The following is a 24,201-nucleotide window of genomic DNA, read 5'->3' on the forward strand; positions in this document are numbered from 1 at the left end:
CCGTGATCCGCTCCATCACTTCCGCTTCCGGGCCAGGCGAGCCGGCTTCCGGTGGCGTGACGTGAGTGCGCTGGGCCGGCGGGTGCTGGCGGCCGGTAACCGGGCGGCGGTCAGGAGTGGCGGGAGGGAGGAGCTGCCTTCGTCCAGGGCCGGAGTCGGAGCGGGGGCGTCCCTCGGGGTGGTCCTACGGCGGAGCCCGCCACGTGGCCTGTCCCTGGCCTGCACTGCCCAGCGGGCCTCGTGTGCCCGCGGGTCCCGCCTGGCGGCGGGGGAGATGCGGTTTTGTAGCTCCGCTCCCCTGCGCCGCGCTCGGATCCGAGGCCGCACACCCCCTCGCTTGCGGTAGACGGCGTCTCGGGCAGGTGGGCTCGTTCGGGACAGGAAATGGCTAACTAGCGTTAAACCCTGCTGCCACCTCGGCCCAGCCGACCCCCCACGCTGGGTCCTCGACGTACGGAGGTGGATTTGGGTTTCAGACCCTTTGATAATCGGTTGAGAGCTTCATCTTCTTAACCCCTCCCCTTAACACGCGAGAACGTTCAGATAACAGGACGTTCGTTTACAATTACAGAGGTCTCTTCTGATGCCCCACAGTATGTATAGTTATTAGTAGTAGGTCGAGGTAATCTTCCTTAAATTAATGAACCACTGTCCACACGAGGAAGATAGATAGGCTGCAAACAGTTTTTAAATTATTTTGAGCACCTCATACTTGGAACGTTGCCTGAGACAACTATGGAATTCAGTCCTGTTGTGACGGGCTGGTGTCCAAACTGCGATCCACCTACTTTGGGCCTCCTGCCATTGCTGGGATCAGCGGTTGGGCAGTCCACAACTTCCCTTCGGTAGAGATGTGGGAAGGCTCTACTTTCCTGGACTGCACCTAATGCTCCCACTTTTCAGCCACAAACCTTGGGGTGACAAGCATGCATAGTAGCAAACCATGGGTTAAGAAGGAATCTGGGAGAACTTTTCTGCTCAGGCCAGTCTCTAACCTTCCTATTAAGTTTTAATCACTGGCCCAGCACTATGCTATTCTCAAATCCCTCAACGACTTTAGGGAAAGAGCTAATTTCCTATTTTCAGGTTTGGGAGAATTAACTTGCTTTAGGTTATTCAATCTATGAAACTAGAAGCAAGAATTCAAACACATGTCTATCTGGCTTTGCTGCACTTCTTTTGGGAAGTTTCTAAAGTGCTAGATAAAAGGAAAATATTCAGAAATGTCAATATTCTAGCAGCTTCTTTATTGTTAAGTAGTGTAATTAGGAAATATCTTCTTATCAACATAGATGAGTTCAAACCAAATACTGCATGCTGTGGAAATACTCTATGTGTCTGCTCCTATTTATTCATAGTACATATGGTGCTTGTTTAGTAACATGTGTTTTACAAGCTGCACTCTGCCTTTGTTTATTCAATGTTGTGATTTTGATGTATACTTAATTAGGTGTCTTGAATGTGTGTGCATATATATATATGTGTATATATGTTGTATTTCTTGCTTTTGTTCTCCAAAGCAGGTGTTTTCATTATAAATGAAGTAGGTTTGGGCTTTACTTCTTTCTCTTTTCTGTATTTTATAGAGATTGTGTTAGGATCGTGAAAATACTGCAACATGGCTGACGTTAAAGAAGCTATTAACCGACTCATGAATGTGAATCTTCATGTGAACCAGAGATCTGTAAGGGTGACAGAAACTGATGTCAGAAGTGAGTCTGAGCATTTCCGTGTCACTATTGGAGCCACTGTACCTACTGGCTTTGAGCAAACAGCTGCAGATGAAGTAAAAGAGAAATTGGGGTCATCATGCAAAATCAGCAAAGACCGGGGCAAGATTTATTTTGACATTGCAGTGGAAAGCCTTGCTCAGGTTTGAAGCAATATTTAAAATTAGTAATTCTACACTTACATTAAAATTTTATTTTTAAATGCAGTACTGGGGCTTGAACTCGTAGCCTCAAGCTGTTAGCTTTTCCAGTCAAAGCTGGCACTCTGCTACTTGAGCCACAACTCTGCTCTGTCTTTTTGCTGGCTAATTAGAGATAAAAATCCCTTGATTTGTCTGCTTCTCCAGGGCTGCCTTCAGATCTCAGCCTGCTGAATAACTGGGATTGCAGGTGTGAGCCACCAGCACTGGATTTGACTTACATTTTTCTAGTTTACAGGTCCCTCTGAGGTTCTCTTTGCTTTGCTCCAAATCAGGTGATAAAATTACTGCTTCTTGTTGTTAGGTGGTGATTTGTAATTTTGACTACTTATTATCTTTTTAAGTAGTTGTACAAAGGAGTTTCGATTCCACAAGAACAGTATCTTGATCAATGTCACCCCTTCCATAGATCTCTCCCCCATCACTTCCAACCCTACCTAACACCACAAGTTAACTGGTTCCATTTTCATATATGTACGCTGTATATTACGACTATATTCTTCCACCTTTCCTTTCTAGTCTCTCTCCTTTTGACCTTACCTCCCCGATAAAACAAATTTAGTATAAGTTTGACCACATTTTTAGTTTTGTATGCATTTGTAACATACATGTATTTAAAAAGCAAGTCTTTTAAATATACTTTGTAAATATGCTTCCATTTGCTATGCTTTGAGTGTGTGCATGAGTGCATGCATGTATGTGTGCATGTTGTGTTTACTGGGGTTAGAATTCAGAACCTGAACTTTGTCCCTGAGCTTTTTTGTTCAAGGCTGGTACTGTACCACTGGAACCATACTTCCACTTCTGGATTTTTGCTGGTTTATTGTAGACCAGAGTCTCATGGACTTTCTGGCTTTGCTGCACTTCTTTTGGGAAGTTTTAAAATACAGGTATTAGGTACTGTAAAACTATTGTGCCTAGCCAGGCTCCAATGACTCTTGTCTGAAATCCTTGCTACTCAGGAGGCTGAGATCCAGAAAATTGAGATTTAAAGCCAGCATATGCAGAAAAGTTCCTGAGACTCCATAGTAACAAGCAAAAAACCTACCTGGAGGCATGGCTTGAGTGATAGAGCACTACTTGGTCTAGTAAACCTTGCATGTGAGGGAGGCCCTGAATGCAGACCCCAGTGCTGGGTAGGTGATGGCAGAACATTGCAATGGTAGCACTTGGAAAGTTCAAGACAGGATTGCGAGTTCAGAGCTACATAGCGACTTCCAGGCCAGCTGGAGCTACACAATGGGAACCCTTCTTAAACCAACAACGTAAAACTATTGCACCTAATTTATATAAATTTGGATAGCTTTTTCCAGAAATTTGTTTTTAACTTTTTTTTTCCTTCCCAGGTTCATTGTCTAAGATCAGTTGATAACTTGTTTGTGGTGGTTCAAGAATTTAAAGATTATCAGTTCAAAAATACAAAGGTGAGCTCTTCCAAATATAATAGATATCTTCTCAAAAAAAAAGCTTATTTCTGTTTTTCACAGTCTGCCTATCATTTAGTATTATTAATTTTTTTTGACATGCTGGGAATCAAACTCAGGGTCTTTTTTTTTTTTTTAATATTTTTTGGGGTCCAGTCATGGGGCCTGAACTTTGGGCCTGGGTGCTGTCCCTCAGCTCTTCAGCTCAAGGCTAGCGCTCTACCACTTGAGCCACAGCACCACTCCAGAAAATATGTGACCTATGTTTGAGAATCCTTATTTATCTTTCATTTCTCTAATGCTGTAGAGGAGACTCAGGGAAGTTCCCTTCATTAATCTATGTACATTCCTCCTATTGTAGACAAAGTGTGCTGCCCGCTTTGTAAACAGTCTTTATACTTGAGAGCTGTAGGCCTTCTCCCTCTCCATGTCTTCCTGTACTTCTGATTTTCTGATTGACTTTTTTTTTTTTTTGTCATGGGGCTTGTATTCAGAGCCTGGACTCTGTCCCTGAGCCAGACCCATGCTTCCAGTTTTCTGGTAGTTAATTGGAGATAAGAATTTTTACAGACTTTCCTGCCTGGGTTGGCATTAAAACCATGATCCTCAGATTCCAACCACCTGAGTAGGTAGGATTTCAGGCATGAGCCACTGGTGCCCAGCTTGACTTTCATTATAGTTGAGAAACCTTATGTTATAATTCAGGGTTACAAAAACCATATAGTTCAATTAAGATACGATTGGTATTCCTGTTATTATTTTCTTTAAAACAGTTTCTGAAGAAAGGGTTGATGCCCGTGTTATCCCACTGGTTTAAATACCAGTCTTCAGGTGACTTTTATGGGAACGTTATTTGTAAATAGAACTTAATTAGCTAACTCTAAAGTTTATTATTATTTCAGCAGGTTTTAAGTAGTAGCAAAGCCTTCACTTCCATTACCAAGTCTCATTTCTATCAGTTAGTTGACTCCAACTGGATACAGAGAACATCGTGCTGTGCTTTGTGAATAACTCTGAAGTTGCTGATCCCTTGAGGCTAGTGAGAAGTAAAGATTGAAGTAAAACTTTCTATCTCATGGCACTGGTTTTGTCAGTACACATGAATAAGGATTGAAGCACTGGTGATAATATAGGAAAAGAGAGACTTAGGCTTTTAAGTAGAGCAGGCCTTTTAACTTGCTATTTTAAGTAATATGCAAGGGGCTTGCACTGCAAAGAGGCCATGTGAACAGCAAATATAGAGATCAGAAATGAGACAGAATGATCTTGAAAGAATGTAAGAGAAATAGGCCAGAATTATATTCCATTGAACTTTTAAGGAATATAGATTTTCTGTGTGTAGAGGGAAGCTCTCAATGGACTTAAGCATGAGGGTACATCACTACATTTAATTTTCAAAAAGGTGGCTATATAAAAATTAGATATATTTTTAACTGTTTAAAGTTCTTTTCTTTTAAGTTGTCTTTGCGTTCTCTAGGTTTATGACTTTTCATACATGGGCATTCACTGCAGTATTTGGGGAGGGATGCCAGCTGGAAACCCTACCCTATTGGTTACTAGAACTACATGCCCTGACAGCTTCTATATAGTTGGCCAGTACCCAACTGCCTGCCTCAAGCTGTACTTTGACTTCACTAATAAATCATTCCTTGGTTTTTGTTCGTTTTTAAGTCTTTTTTTTTTTTTTTTAGCATAGTTAATACATATATACCCAAAATTCTAAAGGTCCAAAAAGAAGTCTGTCAGTGAGGCATATGTTGCCCTCTTTTCCTCTCTTTCATTCACCTATTTCTTCTTAATGATTTTCACACATTGTTTCTTTACCACTTTTTGGCTTTTTGCTGCTTAAATTTTTATCTTAGTTGTATTTCTGATCGTTCTATCAGATTGCTTTTAACTTAATGTGTCTGTACCCTAATTTGTCATTGAAACTCGGATTTTCTTAATTGCAGGCATTTTCATTACTGTAGTAAATAAATAGACTAATGCAGTTTGTAACTAAAACAAAAGCAAGTCTTTATTGGTTCAAATACAGTTATATATTATATTAACTTATTAATTAATTAAATTTTTGTTGGTCTTGGGGCTTGAACTCTAGGTCTGGGAGCTGTCCCTCAGCTCTTCAGCTCAAGGCAAGCAATCTACCACTTGAACTACAGTGCCACTTCTGGTTTTCTGGTGGTTTATTGGAGATAAGAGTCTCTCAGACTTTCTTGCCCAGGCTGTCTTTGAACTGAGATTCTCAGATCTCAGCCTCCTGAGTAGCTAGGATTACAGGCAAAAGCCACTGGCAACCAGCATATTTATTTATTTTTTGTTCTTAATATATATTTTTATTGTAAAAATACAGTACAGAAGGGTTAACAGTTACATGAGCAAGGTAATGAGTCTATTTCCTATTGAGCATTGTTACCCTCTCCTTTATTTTCCCCCTACCATCCCTTTCGTCCCCTCCTCTTTACCTTCTCCCCCCGCCCCCTGCAAAGTTGTAAAGTTTGTTTTCAACATACTGTCTTGACATCTTATTGGTACAATAGGTCATCCTGTATCCTTATTTCAGCATTTTGTTATTTCCCTTTCCCTCCCCAAATTAGAAAAATGTATATACAAGATGCAGGACACTGGAATCAAATACAGTGACAACAGGGGTTGTACCATGGGGGAAGAACATGCAAAGAAACAAACAAAAAAAACACGGAGTACATTATAAGTGCATTAAAAAGAACAACAAATCAAATAACAGTTATGAAAATAGGTTTTATTCTCTGTCCTTTATAGGAAGAAGTTCTAAAGGATTTTGAAGATTTGGCTGGCAAACTTCCATGGTCTGACCCTTTAAAAGTATGGGAACTTAACACCAATTTCAAGAAAAAAAAAACAAAGCGTAAAAAGATAAATCAGAATTCAAGTAAAAGGAAGATGATTGATAATGGACAAGGAGACAAGTTAGATGAGAATAATGTTAAAAAAGAGTTTGCTGACGATCTTATAGGTTCACACATCTTAGACTATTATGAAAATCCAGCCATTAAAGAAGAGATATTAACATTAGTAGGTGAGGACTTGGCATCTTGCAAAGATGAGGCTGATGAAAGCTCAAAAGAAGATACTGAGCTTCGAGTGCTGAAATTTAGAGTCACATGCAGCAGGGCAGGAGAGAAGCATTGCTTTACCTCAAATGAGGCTGCAAGAGATTTTGGAGGTGCTGTTCAAGATTATTTTAAGTGGAAGGCTGACATGACCAACTTTGATGTGGAGGTAGGTACACTCTCTGTGATTATGCAAGAAAGTTGTCACAGATTTGTAAAATTTTCCAAATTAACTGGGGCAAGTAAGATGGGGTTAAAAATAGCATGGGCCAACAGATAGACATGCAAATTTTAATTCCACAACTATGTAACATTGGACAGATAATCTTTCTGAGCTGTTTAAAATAGTCATTTAAAACTATACTGAAGGTAAATGAGATAAGACATTTGGAGTTTTTGTGTATGCTAAGTGCTCAACACATAGGAGCTATTAAAAGTCCAGTTTTATAATTTCATTCTATCTTTTCTTTTTCTTGAGACAGGGTCTGACGTAGTAACTCAGCCTGAAACTCTCAACCCTCCTTGCTTTAATGCCATGATTACATTGAAGGCTTGTATCACCATGCTTAGTAAAAGATAAATACTTCTTATGGTGGGGCTACTTATCAAACTCAGAGCAAGCACATTACAACTGAACTACATACATAGTCCTCTAAATCCTCATCTAAAACTTTTCTATATTATATAGACTTTCAGATTATAAAATTGATTTAGAATTAAAATATTTAAAATTTGGTTTTGGGTGCTTGCCTGCAACTAAAATGTGAAGTACATTTTAAAAATAAACTTCAACCTGAAGTTAGATATCAGTGCTATATTATCAACTCTAGATACCTCTTACTAGCTTGTTGCTTTTTCTTGTGACTACTCATGTGATTGATGTGGGTAAGAGATACTGAAATCTTTAAACCTCTTACATTGTTAAGAAGTTCCTAGTAGCTAACATTTTTACCAAGAAGTTAATTTCTGTAGCTTTGAGGACACTTGAATCTGAGAAAAGTTATTCACTCTCTGTAACCATTTTTCCCCTTTGTCAGCTCAGAATATTTCCTGTACAGCTCCATTTCTCATACAGCTGCCATGAGAATGAATATGCCAATTAGGACAGTGATGTCTAAAAGTTAGCAAGGTGGCTCAGAGGGCAGATTGTAGAGTCCTGCTATTTGTATTTAAATCTCAACTTGTATGACTGGGCAAGTGAGCTGATATACTTGTGTCTCAAGCTTCTTATCTATGAAGGAGTTAATAATTAGCTCCAAAGGAATTAGTATGAAATGGGGTCATTAGTATAAATTAGAACAGTGCCTTGCATGTAGGAGTGTCAAGAGAAAGCTTTAGGTAGAAGACTGGGGAATGTATATTTTTGGGGGATGGGGGCCAGGCCTGGGGCTTGAACTCAGGGCCTGGCCACTATGCCTGAGTTTCTTTTGCTCAAGGCTAGTGCTTTACCAGTTGAGCCACTTTTTGGCTTTTTATGTGGTACTGAGGAATTGAACCCAGGGTTTCATGCATGCTAGCTAGGCAAGCACTCTGCCACTAAGCCACATTCCCAGCCCAGTGTTGTACTTTTCATTTGAATAGTTTCTGTGTTAGGACCAAAAAAAGGCTACTCAGACATTACTTAAATGAGTCAAATTTTTGAAAATCTTATGAAATATGACTTGTTGAACAGAAACCCCTCATACAAGTGCTTAAAAAAATTTTTAAGTAAATTTCCTATATATGGTTAAAAAAAAAAAAAGTGAAAAAACAGCCATTAATGTCTCACTACCTAAATGAAAAGGTAGCAAATAGGAAGATCACGGTTCCAGGCTAACTCTGGCTAGAGTATGCCAGACCCTTTTTCCATATAAAATATAGGATGGCTTGAGCATCTGTCCCAGGGTGTGGAGAGAATAAATAGCATGCCACTCTAGGCTAGCGCACCCTGTCTAAAAAATAGCAAGAGCTGCCAGGCATCAGTAGCTCACACTTGTAATCATAGTAATATGGGGCATGGAGATCCAGAGGATCATGGTTGGAAGCCAGCCCAGGCAGAAAAGTTCCTGAGACTCTGTCTCCAAAACAACTAGCAAAAATCCTAGAGGTGTGTGATAGAGCATCAAGTGATAGAGCATCAGTTGAGCAAACATGAGGCTCTGAGTTCAAAGTCTAGTACCAACAAAAATAAACCAGAGCAAAAAGAGCTAGAGGAGGGGCTCAAACAGTTCCTATACAAAACAAAAGAACCCTACAAAAACAATAAAGCATCCGTAGCATGGTGGTAACAATGGATTAATTAGGGTAAAGGGTGTATTTAGAAGTACTGGTGGGAAGGAAGGGCTGATAGGGGAAAAACAAAGTAGGGGGGGTAACAAGGCTTGATAGGAAATGTACTCATTACCTTACTCATGTAACTATAATCCCTTTGTACAGTGCCTTTACAATAAAAAAAAATTTTTTTTTTTAAAAAAAGTACATGGTGAGCTCACACCTGTAATCCCAGTATTGGAGAGACTGAGATCTGAGGATTGCGGTTTGAAGCTAGCCCAGGCAGGAAAGTCTGTGAGACTTATCTCCAATTAACCACCAAGAAGCCAAAAGTGGAACTGTGGCTCAAGTGGCAGTGCTAGCCTTCAGAGACAGTGCCTAGGCCCTAAATTCAAGCCAAGCCTGGCATACACAAGAATAAAATAGATTTTTAAGGGTGTGAACTGTAGCTCAAGTGATGGAGCAGCTGTTAAGAATAAGGTTCTGAGTTCAAATTCTAGTACCCACAAAAAGAATTGATTTAGAATTAAAATATTTAAAATTTGGTTTTGGGTGCTTGCCTGCAACTAAAATGTGAAGTACATTTTAAAAATAAACTTCAACCTGAAGTTAGGATATCAGTGCTATATTATCAACTCTAGATACCTCTTACTAGCTTGTTGCTTTTTCTTGTGACTACTCATGTGATTGATGTGGGTAAGAGATACTGAAATCTTTAAACCTCTTACATGTTAAGAAGTTCCTAGTAGCTAACATTTTTACCAAGAAGTCAATTTCTGTAGCTTTGAGGATACTTGAATCTGAGAAAAGTCATTCACTCTCTAACCATTTTTCCCCTTTGTCAGCTCAGAATATTTCCTGTACAGCTCCATTTCTCATACAGCTGCCATGGGAATGAATATGCCAATTAGGACAGTGATGGGTACCTAATTAGATGCCAGTGTACCTCAAGAAAGGGCACAGTGGCACACACCTCTAATCTCAGCACTTAGATTAGAAAGATGACCATGAGGATTGCAAGTTCAAGATTTTTAATGAGTTCAAGACCAGCCTGGGCTACAAAGTGAGACCATGTCTCAAGTCTTAGCAATAAGTGCAGTTTGAACAATCCTAATCGCTTCCTTTTCTTGTTTAACTTGATTATAGGTTCTCTTGAATATTCATGATAATGAAGTCATTGTGGGTATTGCATTGACTGAGGAGAGTCTCCACCGTAGAAATATTACACATTTTGGACCTACTACACTTCGATCAACTCTTGCCTATGGGATGCTCAGGTGAGAGAATGGATTGATGCTGTCTTATTTAAAGTGAGTTCACCTTTTTTTTGGTCCGTCATGGGGCTTGAACTCAGGGCCTGGGCACTGTCCCTGAGCTTTGCAGCTCAAAGCTAGCATGCTGCCACTTTGAGCCACAGCGCCACTCCGGTTTTCTGATTGTTAATTTGAGATCAGAGTCTCACAGACTTTTCTGCCTGGGCTGGCTTCAAACTGTGATCCTCGGATCTCAGCCTCCTGAGTAGGATTACAGGGTGAGTCACAGGTGTCCAGCTTGAATTTACCATTTTAAAATATTGTGTTAAAATTTAGTGGATGACAAAATTAAAAAGCTACTAATTATTTGTCATATTCCAGTATTGATTCCTTGTGATATTAAAAATACCACTAAAGGGCACTAATAGCTCATACCTATAATCCTAGCTACTCAGGAGGCTGAGATCTGAGGATTGCAGATTGAAGCCAGCCCAGGCAGGAAAGGCTATGAGACTTCTATCTCCAATAAACTACCAAAAGGAAAAAAAATACTAAAGTTTCTCATTTTTTTTATTTTAAAATGGGAATTCTAGTTTTTATTTATTTTGGCAGCTTAGGGCTTTGAACTGAGGAGACTCAAATTTGCTGGGCAGGCAGGCACTTTACTTCTGAACCAAGCCCCTGCTCCTTCAGCCCCCTGGCTCCTTCAGCTTCATTTTTTTTTTTGGTTTGGCTTGGTTTGGTTTTTGTTTTTTTTGGTCGGTCGAGGGGCTTAAACTCTGGGCTTGCGTGCTGACCCTCAGCTCTTCACCTCAAGGCGAGCGCTCTACCACTTGAGCCACAGCACCACTTCTAGTTTTCTGGTGGTTAATTGGAGATAAGAGCCTCATGGACTTCCTGCCCAGGCTGGCTTTGAACCGCAGTCCTCAGATCTCAGCCTCCTGAGTAGCTAGGATGACAGGTGTGAACCACCAGCATCCAGACTGTCTTTTTTATTGAGATGGTGTCTATCTAACTATTTTGCATGCAGTGGTCTCTAATCACCATTTTTTCAGTCTCTGCTTCACTAATAGCTATAAGTATGGACAAAATCCCTCATTCCTGGCCTGAAGCAGAGTTTTGTTTTTTGGGTTTTTTGTGTTGTCGGTCGTGAGGCTTGAACACTGGGCTTGGGCGCTGTCCCTGCACTCTTCAGCTCAAGGCAAGCTTGAGCCACAGTGCCACTTTGGTTTTCTAGTGGTTTATTGGAGATAAGAGTCTCACAGACTTTCCTGCCTGGGCTGGCTTTGAACCGCGATCCTCAGATCTCAGACTCCTCCTGACTAGCTAAGATTACAGGCTTGAGCCACCAGCACCTGGCTGCAGAGATTTTTTTTTAATGGTATATAATATATAAATGAACACATAGAGCTTTTATTTTTTTCTTCTGGGACAAGATCTTTCTATGTAGGCCAGATTAGCTAAAACTCACTATCTCTCCTGAGCCTTCTAAGTTAACAGTTGGGTATCACCAAACCTGGCTTGCTCATATTTTCAATTATTATACTCACTGCAACCCAGGAATTATAGCAGAATTTTCCACTTTTCAAAGTGCAGCACCAAGCTTTCATTTTCCTTTGCCATTCTTCCTATTATCTTCTCCAGGCTGCTAGTTTTGATACTACAAAATGAGTTTTGATGTGGGACTTCAAAGACTTTGTGAGGATTGAGTGCAGAAACATGCAAAATACCTGTTCTTAAACATGTCTAGCAAGTCCTTGTGGTTAAATGATTTTCTTGCTTTTCTCTTTTTCTGCTGAGAACACATTGGAACATATTAAATCAATGCCAGTAATGGAAAGCTAGACTCCATTGCTTAAGGAAAAGCTCCTGACCTTCATTAATTTAACCAATGTATTATCTAATACTAGACAATATTGTTGGAGGCGGAGATAGAGTTATTTGGGGTCCAAATATTAGAAATAAAAATAGAATAGAATTTTGATGTTGGTATAATTTGTGGAGGGGAAGGGAAAAAAACAAATTATTTAAATAAGGATACAGGTGGACCCATTGCAACAATGAGATGTGCAAGATGTTATATCGATAAACAACAAACTTTGGCTTTGGGGCGAGGGTTGGGAGGAGCAGAGAGCAGATGGGAAGGGGAAACAAAGGAGGAGGCAACAATGCTTGATAAAAAATGTACTCATTCCTTTGCTCATGTAATTGTAGAATGAGGGCTGGGAAAGTAGCTCAGTGGTAGAGTGCTTGCCTTGTATGCATGAGGCCCAGGGTTCAATTCCTTAGCACCACATAAGCAGAAAAAGCCAGAAGTGGCGCTGTGGCTCAAGTGGTAGAGTGCTTGCCTTAAGCTGAAGAGCTGAGGGACAGTGCCCAGGCCCAGAGTTCAGGCCCCACAACTGGCCAAAAGAAACACAGAGTAGAATGAAAAAGTAATAATAGTGCTGTGGGGCTGAGAAAAAAATCTTAGAGAATCATAGAAAAACTTAAAGCTGTGTCTCAAATTTGGGATTGAACTCAAGGCCTTATTGCATGCTAGGCAAGCCCTGTACCCCTAAGCTACATCTCCAACCACAAATAACTGTCTACTTATGTACCTACCTATCAATCTGTCTGTTTTAGAGGCAGGGTCTCACTATGGGTAGGCTGGTCTTGAATTTAAAATCCTCCAGGCTCAGCTTCTTGAGTGTTGAGGTTAGACATGCATCAAGACATGTATCACCTTATCATAGCACAAATTATTTGAGTCTTTTCATGTAGGCTATTTTTTTTCCTTATTCCTCTAGGCTCTGTGCACCGCAACCCACTGATATAATAGTTGACCCGATGTGTGGAACAGGGGCAATACCAATAGAGGTAATAACATTTCCTTAGTTTTTGTTTTTTTTTTTTAAGATAAGCAGATGATATACCTATAATGTTCTAGACCTAATGTGCAAATTAGACAATCTACCAAAGTTTAATTAGTGAACCTGAGTTTTAAAAGAATTAGAATAGTAAAGTTAGAACTTTTGTGCAAAGAACATAAACATTTATTTCACATAACAGTGTCATAGGACTAGATAATAATATCTGTGTCTGGATTACAGAGGAGGCAGAGAAGGAGACTAGGGAGTTTCCTTTCTGCAGCAAGTAAACTATTTCATCCACGCCAATTAACAGCAGGTAAGCTTTTAATTGAACAGTAAAAGATAATTGAAGCTATAAGTATAAGCTGGAGGGTAGTTTCATCTCTTTATAGTGAAAGAAATTATGCTTTTTGGTCAAGGTAGCTTTCTGGGAGACAAGTGTAATTGTAAGAGGGGAGAACTTCTGAGGGGTAGCTCAGTGGTCAAATGCTTTCGCTAGTATGCAAGAGGCCCTAGGTTTGATCCATGTAGCACTGAAAAGAAAAAAAAAGTTAGGAATATTTTTATAAAGTTTAACAAGCCTGTACACAAATGTAGTTTTTAAAATTACTATGGCATCAAGGAAACTCGAAATGAAAAGATTTTTTTTTTGTGTGTGTGTGTGTGTGTGTGTCGGTCATGGGGCCTGAACTCTGGGTCTGGGTGCTGTCCCTCAGCTCTTCAGCTCAAGGCAAGCACTCTACCACTTGAACCTCAGCCCCACTTCCAGCTTTTTCTGCTTATGTGGTGCTGAGGAATCGAACCGAGGGCCTCATACATGCAAGGCAGGCACTCTACCACTGAGCCACCTTCCCAGCTCCGAAAAGATATTTTCTAATGAAAAAATGTTTGAAAGAGTTTAAGTGAATCAGTGTCATCTGTAAATGATTTAGAGAGGGAGCTATCAGTAAAATCCCTTAAATTTGGATGAAACAGTAAATTCTTCCACAAAGTATACCAAAAGGTAATGAGAAGAAACTATAGGGAGATCCCACAAATTCTTTTGAGTAGGCAAAAACTGGACAGATGAGCAAGTCCAAAGCAACCCACAAAAGGACAAATAATCCAGACTAATTAGAAAATGACATCTGTGACCTGGAAGTAAAAATCCAAGTGGGAAGTCTACATGATTATTTTCTGCTAGTAACAGCTATCGAGAAATGATTGTGTTTAAAGAGACCTGCACAAAGAATACCCAGTTGTGATCAAGAAGAATGCTAGGGACAGAGCAGAATACCATCTTGCATTCAGCCATGGGGTGTGTATGAAATGTTAAGTAAGGCCACTGCATGCCAAGCCAGAGACACATAATGAGAATCAAAAAAGGCTAAGAAAAAAGTGAGCCATTTCAGGGTAAAAGTGAAGATGAAGTTGCCCACGTAGGAAAGCTTAAGCTGGTATATGATCAAAATGAGTAACATACGAATGAAATAGATCCACCTTTCCCTGGGTACTAAGACCAAAGTTAAGTACTCCAGCTGCCTTTAGCAAAGACCTGATAACAAAGCAGTTGGACTGCCCTCATGCCGACACTCAGAACACCACTGCAGCTCTAGAAGGCACTGCCCCAGTAAACACTTTGTACCAGAGTTTTGCTACCATAGTAGCATTTCCACCCAGACCAGAGCAGAGCCAATTGGGCCCTACAGAAGACTTGTGACTGGTATAAAAAGTCACAGGTCTTTCATTTTCATAACAGACACCCTGTCCTTTTTCCTTTTTGACAATAGTCTTGTCAACTTCGTAAATTGGTGAATTACCCTCCTGTGTTCCCTCTCCTGCTATTACAAAATCAGATCCCAACAAGACTTTTTCTCAGGTGGCAACTATCTTTATTGAACACTAGAGGAGCTTTTCTTGTCTATCCATTATTTCTACATGATGGAGTAGAAAGGATTCCATTCACCTGGCTAGAGGTGAGGATCCAGAAGTAGAGTACTGCCTTACCAAGCATAAGGCCCTGAGTCAAACCTCAGTATTTCCACACACACACTAAAGAATTAAACTTAGAAGTACTATAAAAAAATACATGTTGGGGAGTCAGAATTGCTGAGACTTGCATTGAATTCTGAATTCCTTTTCCATCCCTCCCATTCAAATGTAGCATACTTTTAGTATTCCTTGTTGGTTGTGGGGCTTGAACTCGGCCTGGGCGTTGTCTCTCAGCTCTTCAGTTCAAGGCAAGTACTCTACCACTTGAGCCACAGTGCCACTTCTGGTTTTCTGGTAATTTATTGGAGATAAGTCTCATGGACTTTCCTGCTTGGGCTAGCTTTGAACCTCTGGCTTTGAAACCACAATCCTCAAATCTCAGCTTTCTGAGTAGCTAGGTTTGCAGGTATGACCCACTGGCAAAATAAAAAGCATTGTATTCATGGTTGGGATATTCATTCCTCTTACAAAAGTGGTATTCTTACCACCAATCAGGGTAGAATCTTTCTCAGTTTTCCTATTATAAACTTCCTTTTAATCAGCACAAACGACTGTTCAGGTTTAGGATAGTATGTCATGACCTTCCATAAATATGTCACAGCTTGGTATATATGCTCTGACTTAAAATCCTTTCAGGGAGCCAGATGCTGGTGTTTCTCCTGTAATCCTAACTACTCAGGAGGTGGAGATCTCGGGATCAAGGTTTAAAGTCAGACTAGTCTATGAGACTCCAATTAATCACTAAAAAGTCTGAGATGGAGCTATCACTGTAGTGGTAGAACACCAGCCTTGAGCAAAAAAGCTAAGAGATAAGCTCCCAGACCCTGAGTTCAAGCCCTAGTACCAGTATATACATACTTGCACACACAAACACACAGTCCTTTCGTTGGTATGCTCATTATTCGAAAGTATTTTATTATAAAGTGCTCAAATATACCAATTTATATAAACTTGCACAAACCACAAGGATGTGGGTTTGTTTAGCTTTTTAAAACCGTTTATTTAGGTATTATAGTAAGTGCTTTCAATATAATAGACATTACTGGGTGATGGACTGAATAAAATACTGAATCTATCTTTTGAGTTGCTAGATCAGTTTGAAGGCAAACAGGCATAGACACAGTTAAAACTGGAAATGTACAGTGGAAAAGGCATGTACAGAATACTTTCAGAGGGACAGATCTGAGGTAGTTTGAGAAGATGGGATTGGTATCAATAGACTGAGATTTTGAGATGCGTACCAACTGAGCAAACAGAGAAAGAACAGGAAGGCAGTTCCAGCAAGGGAATTTGCAAAGTTGCCAACATGCATAGTTTTAATAATTTCTTTTGTTGGTCATGGGGCTTGAACTCAGGGCTTGGCCACTGTCCCTGAGTTCTTTTTGCTCAGAGCTCCACTTCTGGTTTTCTGGTGGATGATTGGAGATAAGAGTTCTCATGGACTTTTCTGTCCAGGCTGGCTTTGAACCACTCCCCTCAGATCTCAGCCTCCTGAATAGCTACAATTACAGGCATGAACCACCAATGCCCAGTTCCCTTTAATAATTTAGCTTGTTTCTAGTTTGTTAATTTTTTAAATTAATACTCTTTGTGTTTCAGGGAGCTACTGAGTGGTATAACTGTTACCATATTGCTGGTGATAACAATCCACTGGCTGTGAAAAGAGCAGCAAATAACATCTCATCTTTATTGACCAAGAACCAAATTAAAGAAGGGTAAAAATTTTTAAAGATTTTGTAGCATTTGTTAAATAATAACTTTTTGTATTGACTTAATATCCCCATTGCAGTATGACACCATAAATGAATAGGTGGCTCAGGGGTAGAGCGCTTGCCTTGCATGCATGAGGCCCTGGGTCCGATTCCTCAGCACCACATAAGCAAAAAAAAAAAAAAAAAAAGCCGGAAGTGGCTATGTGGTTCAAGTGGTAGAGCACTAGCCTTGAGCTGAAGAGCTGAGGGACAGCGCCCAGGCCCAGAGTTCAGGCCCCACGATCGGACCCCAAAAAAAATTTAAAAAAAATAAATGAATAGTAAGATTCCATTTAAATTTATTGAAAATAAGATTTTTAAAACATGATTTTCCCAGTTATACTTTTTTGTTTCTATTTTTTCTTCCCTTCATATATCTTTTTCAAAAAGCAGTTAACTTATAGCTTATAAGTTTATTTAACCATTGTTAAACTAGATTCATTTTAATTTCTCAAAAACGTTAGTTATGGGGCTGGGAAGGTGGCTCAGTGGTAGAGCACTTGTCTTGCATGCTCGAGGCCCTGGGTTCAATTCCTCAGCACCACATAAGAAAAAAGCCGGAAGTGGCGCTGTAGTACTAGCCTTGAGCTGAAGAGCTGAGGGACAGCGCCCAGGCCCAGAGTTCAGGCCCCACGACCAGACCGAAAAAAAAAATTTTTAGTTATGTTTAATGACTATATACATAATATTCCATCATGTAGAAATACCACTTAATGTAGCCATTCTCTTGTTATTTGACCCTTAAAGGAACTTTTGTTGAAAGGACCTGAAATCCATCCCATACTTTATTTTCTCATTTTGTTAGTACTGGAGCTTGAATTAAGGCCCTCATGTGGTTGCATGGCTTGTGCTCTAACTGTTGAGCCATGCTTCCAGTCTGGTATTTTGCTGATTAATTGGAGATGTTGTCTTGCAGACTTTCCTGGAAGGCTGGCTTCAAATCAAGATTTTCTAGGTCTCCTCTTCTCAATTTCTGAATATCCAAAGAGATGCTGACACACTATCCAGTTTAAGTTCTCCAGTCACTCTTGTAAAAGTTCGTGTGTCTTTTACATCTGAGTGTTCTAGCCATTTCTTTTTTGTTTTGTTTTCTTTTTAATTTTTTGAAATGGTCTTCTGGCATTTGCTTTGTTGCCTCAGGCTGGCTTTGAACTGCCTTGGGCTTCCAAGTTCTTAGATTATAGGTATGTATTTCCCAAAGACTTTAGATACTTAAGACATAAAACTGCCACCCATACATCCCAAATATTTTTTTGGGGGGGGGGGTCCAATCGTGGGGCGTGCACTCTGGGCCTGGGCACTGTCCCTCAGCTCTTCAGAGCCACAGCGCCACTTCTGGCTTTTATCTTTTTGATTATGTGGTGATGAGGAATCGAACCCAGGGCCTCAGGCTTGCAAGGCAAGTGCTCTACCACTGAGCCACCTTCCCAGCCCCCAAATATTCTTTTCTAAACAAAATATTCCAAGGCTCTTTAACCATAAGCCCACTTTTTTCTTTTTTCTTTTTGTCAATCGTCGGGCTTGAACTCTGGGCCTGGTGCTGCCCCTCAACTCTTCAGCTCAAGACATGCGCTCTACAATTCCACTTCTGATTTTCTGGTGGTTGGTTGGAAATAAAGAGTTTTACAGACTTTCCTGCCCAGGCTGGTTTTGAATCATGATCTTCATGAGCCTTCTAAGTAGCTAGGAGTAGTGGTAGTATGAGCCACCAGTGCCAGCTGTTTGTGTTTTTGAAGGGCAGGGATGGAACCAAAGTCTACACAAGTGCTATATGACTGAACTGCATAGCAGCCCTCAGGCTTAAGTTGTAAGTTCTATAGTTGACCATAGCATACCATTGTGTTTTCGTTAACTTTTGAAGTCACTGGTTACATGCATGTTTTTTTAGTAAGGTGAATTTCTTTTCATCATTACCATACATGTGAATCACGGGTATCCTTGTTTATGTGTGTTCTGATTTAGTAGTATGTATGGATTAAGACCTGAGAATGTGTATTCTAGCAAGTTCCTAAGTGAAGCTTGATGCTGTTGGCCTACAGATTAAATTTATGGTTTTAGAACATTTTATTTACCTAATATTTGGGTTTTCATTTTTTTAAAGTATTTTAACAATTGTCTGATACACTGTTTCACATTTATTGAAGTTTTGAGGCTTAATATAACTACATAATGTTTGTCTAGCTTCTAAATATTCTAATTATTCAAATTCTCTGCAGTCAAGTTTTGTTGACTTACCTTATAGTAGTATATTCATCAATTTAAGGGTAGCTTTTTAGTGTTTAATTTATATATTTTGTTATATTTTTAGCACCTATGTTTACAAGGTGCTACGAATTTTCAGCATACGAATCACCTTTATTGTTTTGGGTGCCAGGACGAGGGTTTGGAACTGAGCACCAGGCCAATTGATCTATCATTTTAGTAGTTATGCCTTCAGTACTTTCTGCTTATTTTTTGGATAAGGCCTTAAACTTTCTTCCCAGGCAGGTATGGACCAAAATCTTGTATTTCCTGCCCTTCTGTATAGGTAGGATTATGAGCATTAATCACCAAGCCTGGCTTGTTCTATGAGATAGGGTCTCAGTAACTTTTTTGCGTCCTGGCCTCAAACTTGCTCCTGCAATCTAGTAGCTGGGATTAGCAGTATAAATCATTACACCTAGCCTGAATTTTATTTTTAAACAGCTCATTATTAAATACTCTGTCAAATTTATGCTCACAGTCTTTGACTAGCATATAATTCTTAGATTATACAGTATTGCTATGTCTTGTTTATTAGAAGTTACTTCTGAAATGTTTATTAAATCTTTCATATTATTATGTCCAGTCTGTCTACTGTCAAGCTCTCAATAGTTTTTTCTTCCTTGGGTTCTTTAAATATAGTGTGGCACATATTTTTTTTTTTGTAATTTCAAAACAACTAGCTGTTCGTGTACCAGTTTTGTTTTTTGTTTCGTTTTGTCAGGGGGCTTGAACTTAGGGCCTGGGCACTGTCCCTGAGCATTTGCATTCAAGGCTATAGTGTTCTATAACTGAGTCACAGCTCCACTTCCAGTTTTCTGGTAGTTGGAGTTCAAAGTCTTGACTTTGCTAGCAAGGGTTGCTTTGAACCGTAATCTTAAAATCTCAGCCTGAGTAAGTAGGATTACAACCTTGAGCTACAATTGCCTGACCAATTATTTCTTTAGGTTCTCTGTTTATACTAGATAAGTCACCACACTTTTTTCTTCAAATGTGTCACTTCCTAACCTTGTAATTCATCAATAAACCTCCTTGTGTTTTAAATTTGTGCTTCAGTGCTGTAAAGTTCTCTTAACAATTTTTTCTTAAAATAGTTTTCCCTTAATCTGAATCCTTAATTTGTAGATTACGCGTACATCTTTTGAAAACCATTTGTAACCACTTTTAAATTTTACGTCACTTTCCATCTCAGTCATTTTTAAGTTTTTCCTTATGACCATGTTTTCTTCCTACATCTAGTTTTAAGATTCTGATTAAGAAGTTGATGTTCTCACTTATTCTTATAGCATCTTATACTTTTCTACAGCAGTCTACATTTCCTACTTCAGAGTGTGTTGAAATACCTCTCCTTTGTCCCCACAGCAAACAGTCCTGGGGCCTGCCTATTGATGCTGTTCAGTGGGATATCTGTAATCTCCCATTGAGAACTGGCTCTGTGGATATCATTGTAACAGACATGCCATTTGGAAAAAGGTAGAAGATGGGATAAATGTTTTATTTCACCCTTTGGTTGTTTTTTTTCTCCCAGACAGAAAAAACCTTAGGTTCTTTTTTTTTTTTTTTTTTTTTTGTCGGTCGTGGGGCTTGAACTCTGGGTCTGGGCGCTGTCCCTCAGCTCTTCAGCTCAAGCCGAGCGCTCTACCACTTGAGCTACAGCGCCACTTCCGGTTTTCTGGTGGTTTATTGGAGATAGGAGTCTCATGGTCTTTCCTGCCCGGGCTGGCTTTGAACCACGATCCTCAGATCTCAGCCTCCTGAGTAGCTAGGATTACAGGCGTGAGCCACCAGCGCCCGGCTCCTTAGATTCTTTTTAAAACTTAAGAGTACTGAATAATTTTAACAATTTGAACTCATCCAGTTGTTTCTTATAAGAATTCTGGAATATAGTAACACATTCTCATCTATCACAGGAGTTTCATTTTGAAACTATACATGATTTTCTAGCCCATTGCTGAATTATTTAATATATATCACATAACAAGACAGGAAACTTGGTTGTTTCTTAAATGATTTCTACTCACTAGTTTGGTTTATATGGTTTGAGTGCCTAAATTTTTATTGAGAACAAAATTATCATTATTAAAAATTGCTTTTTTCCCCCCTGTCCGTCATGGGGCTTTAACTCAGGGCCCTGGAGCTGTTCCTGAGGTTTCTCACTCAAGATTAGCACTCTGTCACTTCAAGCCACAGTGCCACTTTCAGATTTCTGGTGGCTAGTTGGAAATAAAAGTCTCACGGACTTTCCTGCCCAGGCTGGCTTCAAACGGCCATCCTCATATCTATGTCCTGAATAGCTAGGATTACAGGCAAGAGTTGTCAGTGCCTGGCTTAAAAAAAAAAAATCCTTTTCCTTTCCATCAAAATCATAAGCAGTTTACTAATTCTAAATTTATTTCACTGAGATAAACTGGCAAAGCTTTGGCTTCTCAAAGTACCTTTTTAATACCTCATCATGCATCAGATTTTATTTTCATTTATGGTAGGCATGAATATTTACTATTTGGAACATTAAGTAGTTAATTTGTTGGTCTTATTTTGTAGGATGGGCTCCAAGAAGAGAAACTGGAATCTGTATCCAGCTTGCCTGCAGGAGATGAGCCGTGTCTGTAGACCCGGAACAGGCCGAGCAGTACTACTTACTCAGGACAAGAAATGCTTTACCAAGGTGCTGTATATTTGCTTATTAACTCTTAACCTGTGACAACTTCAGTATTTTTAAAGCAGACCTATAAAGTATTTGTTCTTCCCTTGTCTCTTAAAACATTAAACATCATAGGTTGTAGTGTAGAAGCAGATTTTCAAGCTTGCTTACTTCTGCTTTTTGTTTCTACGCAGGCATTATCTGGAATGGGACAAGTATGGCGAAAAGCTCATACAGTGTGGGTCAACATAGGAGGTCTTCATGCTGCAGTTTATCTTCTAAAACGTACACCTCAAGCTTTTGTACATCCTTTAGAAAATGAAAGAGCAACTTCTTAGTTATACAAAGAGTGAAGGTGATTAATACATTTGGACGTCAGAACATTGAAAATGTCAACATGAAGAGCTTCTTAGAAAAGTAACAGAAGCGCTATTTAAATTATTCCAAAGTTCCACTTCGGTTAACAAGAGATGTGAATGTAACATGACACAATTTTTGAGAATGCAGAGCTTTTTCTTGTAATTCCTTTGAAGGGGTAGCTAAGCTGTGTTTTCCTTAAAATGCTTGGGAATCTAGGCTTTAGAACATTTTTCTTAAGGCTCCCTGGTTGTGGGAAAGACAGGAGAGCATATGGTCCCAGTATCTCAGGCTATGTTTATTGCCTGTGCAGCTTTGCTATTCAGTAGCTCAGGTTCCTTACCTCAACATCAAAATGAAGCATTATTTCATCTTTTGAAGTTTACGAGATGAAATCTCTATCATTTGCCTTAAAGATTAAAACATGCCTCTCTTGATACACAAAACTAAAACATAGTATAGGATTTACTAAAGAAACTACAAATATTTCATAGGATAGTTCTATTTATAAATAGCAGAAATACTGGTAGACAAGCTATAGAACCAAGTCAGAAGTTTTCTTTCAATGAACTATATTGCGTTTGAAAAGAAAATGGATAGGTGAAAAAAAAACATGTCTTTGAATGAAAAATTGGGAACATGACATAAAAAATAATGCTCAGGGCACGGTTGAACTGAGAGCTCTTCTGTAGGAAGGAAGCCTTGTACTTAAAACTTCAGCACTGTAAAAATAAACATCTTAGTTTGGGAACTGTAATTTTTGGTATTTATGTGTCTTCCTGTATCACCATTCACATGCAGCTTAATGAGAACTAACAATAAAGGTTTATTTTGTAAAAGTTTATTTTGGCATATCCAGCTATAGCTGTTAAGCTCCTGGCACTCAATAAAAGTCTCCCCAAAATTCTTGTCAGGAACAGGCTTCATCCCCTTTTTGATAATTGTCTGCCCCCAGTTGCCAACTCTGAATCAAGTGTTCCAAGGAAAGCTAACTCAGCTAGGACTCTATTGCCTAAATGGTTTTTGAAACATCCACTGAATTTGGAACTCTATGTATATACTCAGATTCAAATTCAAAATTCATGCCTCTTTTGTTTTACACTACAAAAGCATAGTGAAGAATGACCAGTAGTTTGCTGCCACTGCCTTGAATTAAGGTATTATGCAGTTTACAGCTGTCTTTTCACCATTAATGCAAATGTCAGTGTAACAATTTTTCAGGATAAACTACAAAGTTAAAACACATTTCACATTTTTTTGATGCATTTATTGACAAACTCATAAACGGCATTTATTTGCATAGTATAATGCCCAACAACAAAAAAAAACATAGCCATGTTTGTACATTCATTCATTTGTAAAGAAGGCTTAAGTACACCCTGACATATGAGTTCCAGGTGTGCACACAAATATTTCTTTGCTTTTCATCAGGCCAAAACTTGACAATATGAACAAAATGGCTTCTTAAGTTTATTACATGTTTCTCCAGCCAATATAATGTAGTACTTTACCCTTTAAATTACTTAAGTAGCATTCTAGTTTGAAACCTCTATTGGCTTCATGTCCTTTCAAGGAAATTTTAAGTACTAAAATGACTCCAGAACATATCCTGCACCAACACTATTTAGAACTATATTCTATTGCTTAAGTAATGCTAAGTTAAACTATTTCTAAAGCCAGAAAGACAGTCTTCATACTTTTATTCCATATAGTCTCTTGGGTCAATTTTGTATAGCATTTTTAAACATAGGTGGGATAAAAAAAAAAACTGAGCCAGCCAGGTGCCAGTAGCTCATGCCTGTAATCCCAGTTTCTCAGGAGGCTGAGATCAGAGGATCACGGTTCAAAGCAAAGCCAGCCCAGGCAGGAAAGTCCGTGAGACTCCAATAAACCACCAGAAAATTGGAAGTGACGCTGTGGCTCAAGTGGTTAGAGTGCTAGCTGAAGAGCTGAGGGACAGCACCCAGGCCCAGAGTTCAAGCCCCATGACCAACCAAAAAAGTGGATTGAGCCATATCATCAACTGGCTGGCTACCCATTGAAGATGATAATAGATGTAGTTAATCCAATCCACTTTGATATAGTGTACCACCAGAAAAAAGGACAGGGTGAAATCCAGTTGCTACCTGGTTTCAGTCTTTGAATTCATTGGAAATTTCTTGAAACTCCTACAATTCAATGTATACAACACATTGGAGTCAAAGGACCCACTAAATCCTGTGTCTGGTCGTTACCTGTATTCTCTTGGGGTACAGTGACCACTGTTTATATCTTAAAGTGACCCCACCTCCCTAAATTGGCCTTGCTTTGCAGCTCTTTAAACATTTTGGTAATGTCCAGCCAGACCTTGGGTGCAAATGTGACCTTCAAAAGGCTGTGTCCTATTGGTCTTCCAGATCTAGGCCAGAATATTTTCTCACCTGATGTAGTTTTGATTTTGTT

General features: G+C 39.4%; 1 protein-coding gene across 5 annotated transcripts; it reads left to right on the forward strand.

Annotated features, from left to right (window-relative positions):
• The first annotated feature begins 12 nt into the window (after window positions 1-12).
• On the forward strand, window positions 13-22,516 carry LOC138824780 (tRNA (guanine(6)-N2)-methyltransferase THUMP3-like). 5 transcript variants are annotated; one of them, XM_070019036.1, is made up of 10 exons: window positions 13-61; window positions 1,587-1,873; window positions 3,277-3,354; window positions 6,133-6,612; window positions 9,840-9,970; window positions 12,736-12,805; window positions 16,369-16,484; window positions 20,124-20,234; window positions 21,303-21,426; window positions 21,597-22,516. In XM_070019036.1, the coding sequence occupies exons 2-10, from the start codon at window positions 1,619-1,621 to the stop codon at window positions 21,738-21,740; spliced, it is 1,509 nt and encodes a 502-aa protein (XP_069875137.1). In that variant the 5' UTR covers window positions 13-61; window positions 1,587-1,618; the 3' UTR covers window positions 21,741-22,516. The 5 variants fall into 5 exon arrangements, with proteins under 5 accessions (XP_069875137.1, XP_069875138.1, XP_069875136.1 ...); XM_070019037.1 differs by having other exon boundaries at window positions 56-95; XM_070019035.1 differs by lacking the exon at window positions 13-61 and adding an exon at window positions 102-362.
• Window positions 22,517-24,201: the final 1,685 nt, after the last annotated feature.

This window comes from Dipodomys merriami, unplaced genomic scaffold (genome assembly GCF_024711535.1).
Source record: "Dipodomys merriami isolate MVZ:Mamm:240054 unplaced genomic scaffold, mDipMer1.0.p SCAF_13, whole genome shotgun sequence".
NCBI lineage: Eukaryota > Metazoa > Chordata > Mammalia > Rodentia > Heteromyidae > Dipodomys > Dipodomys merriami.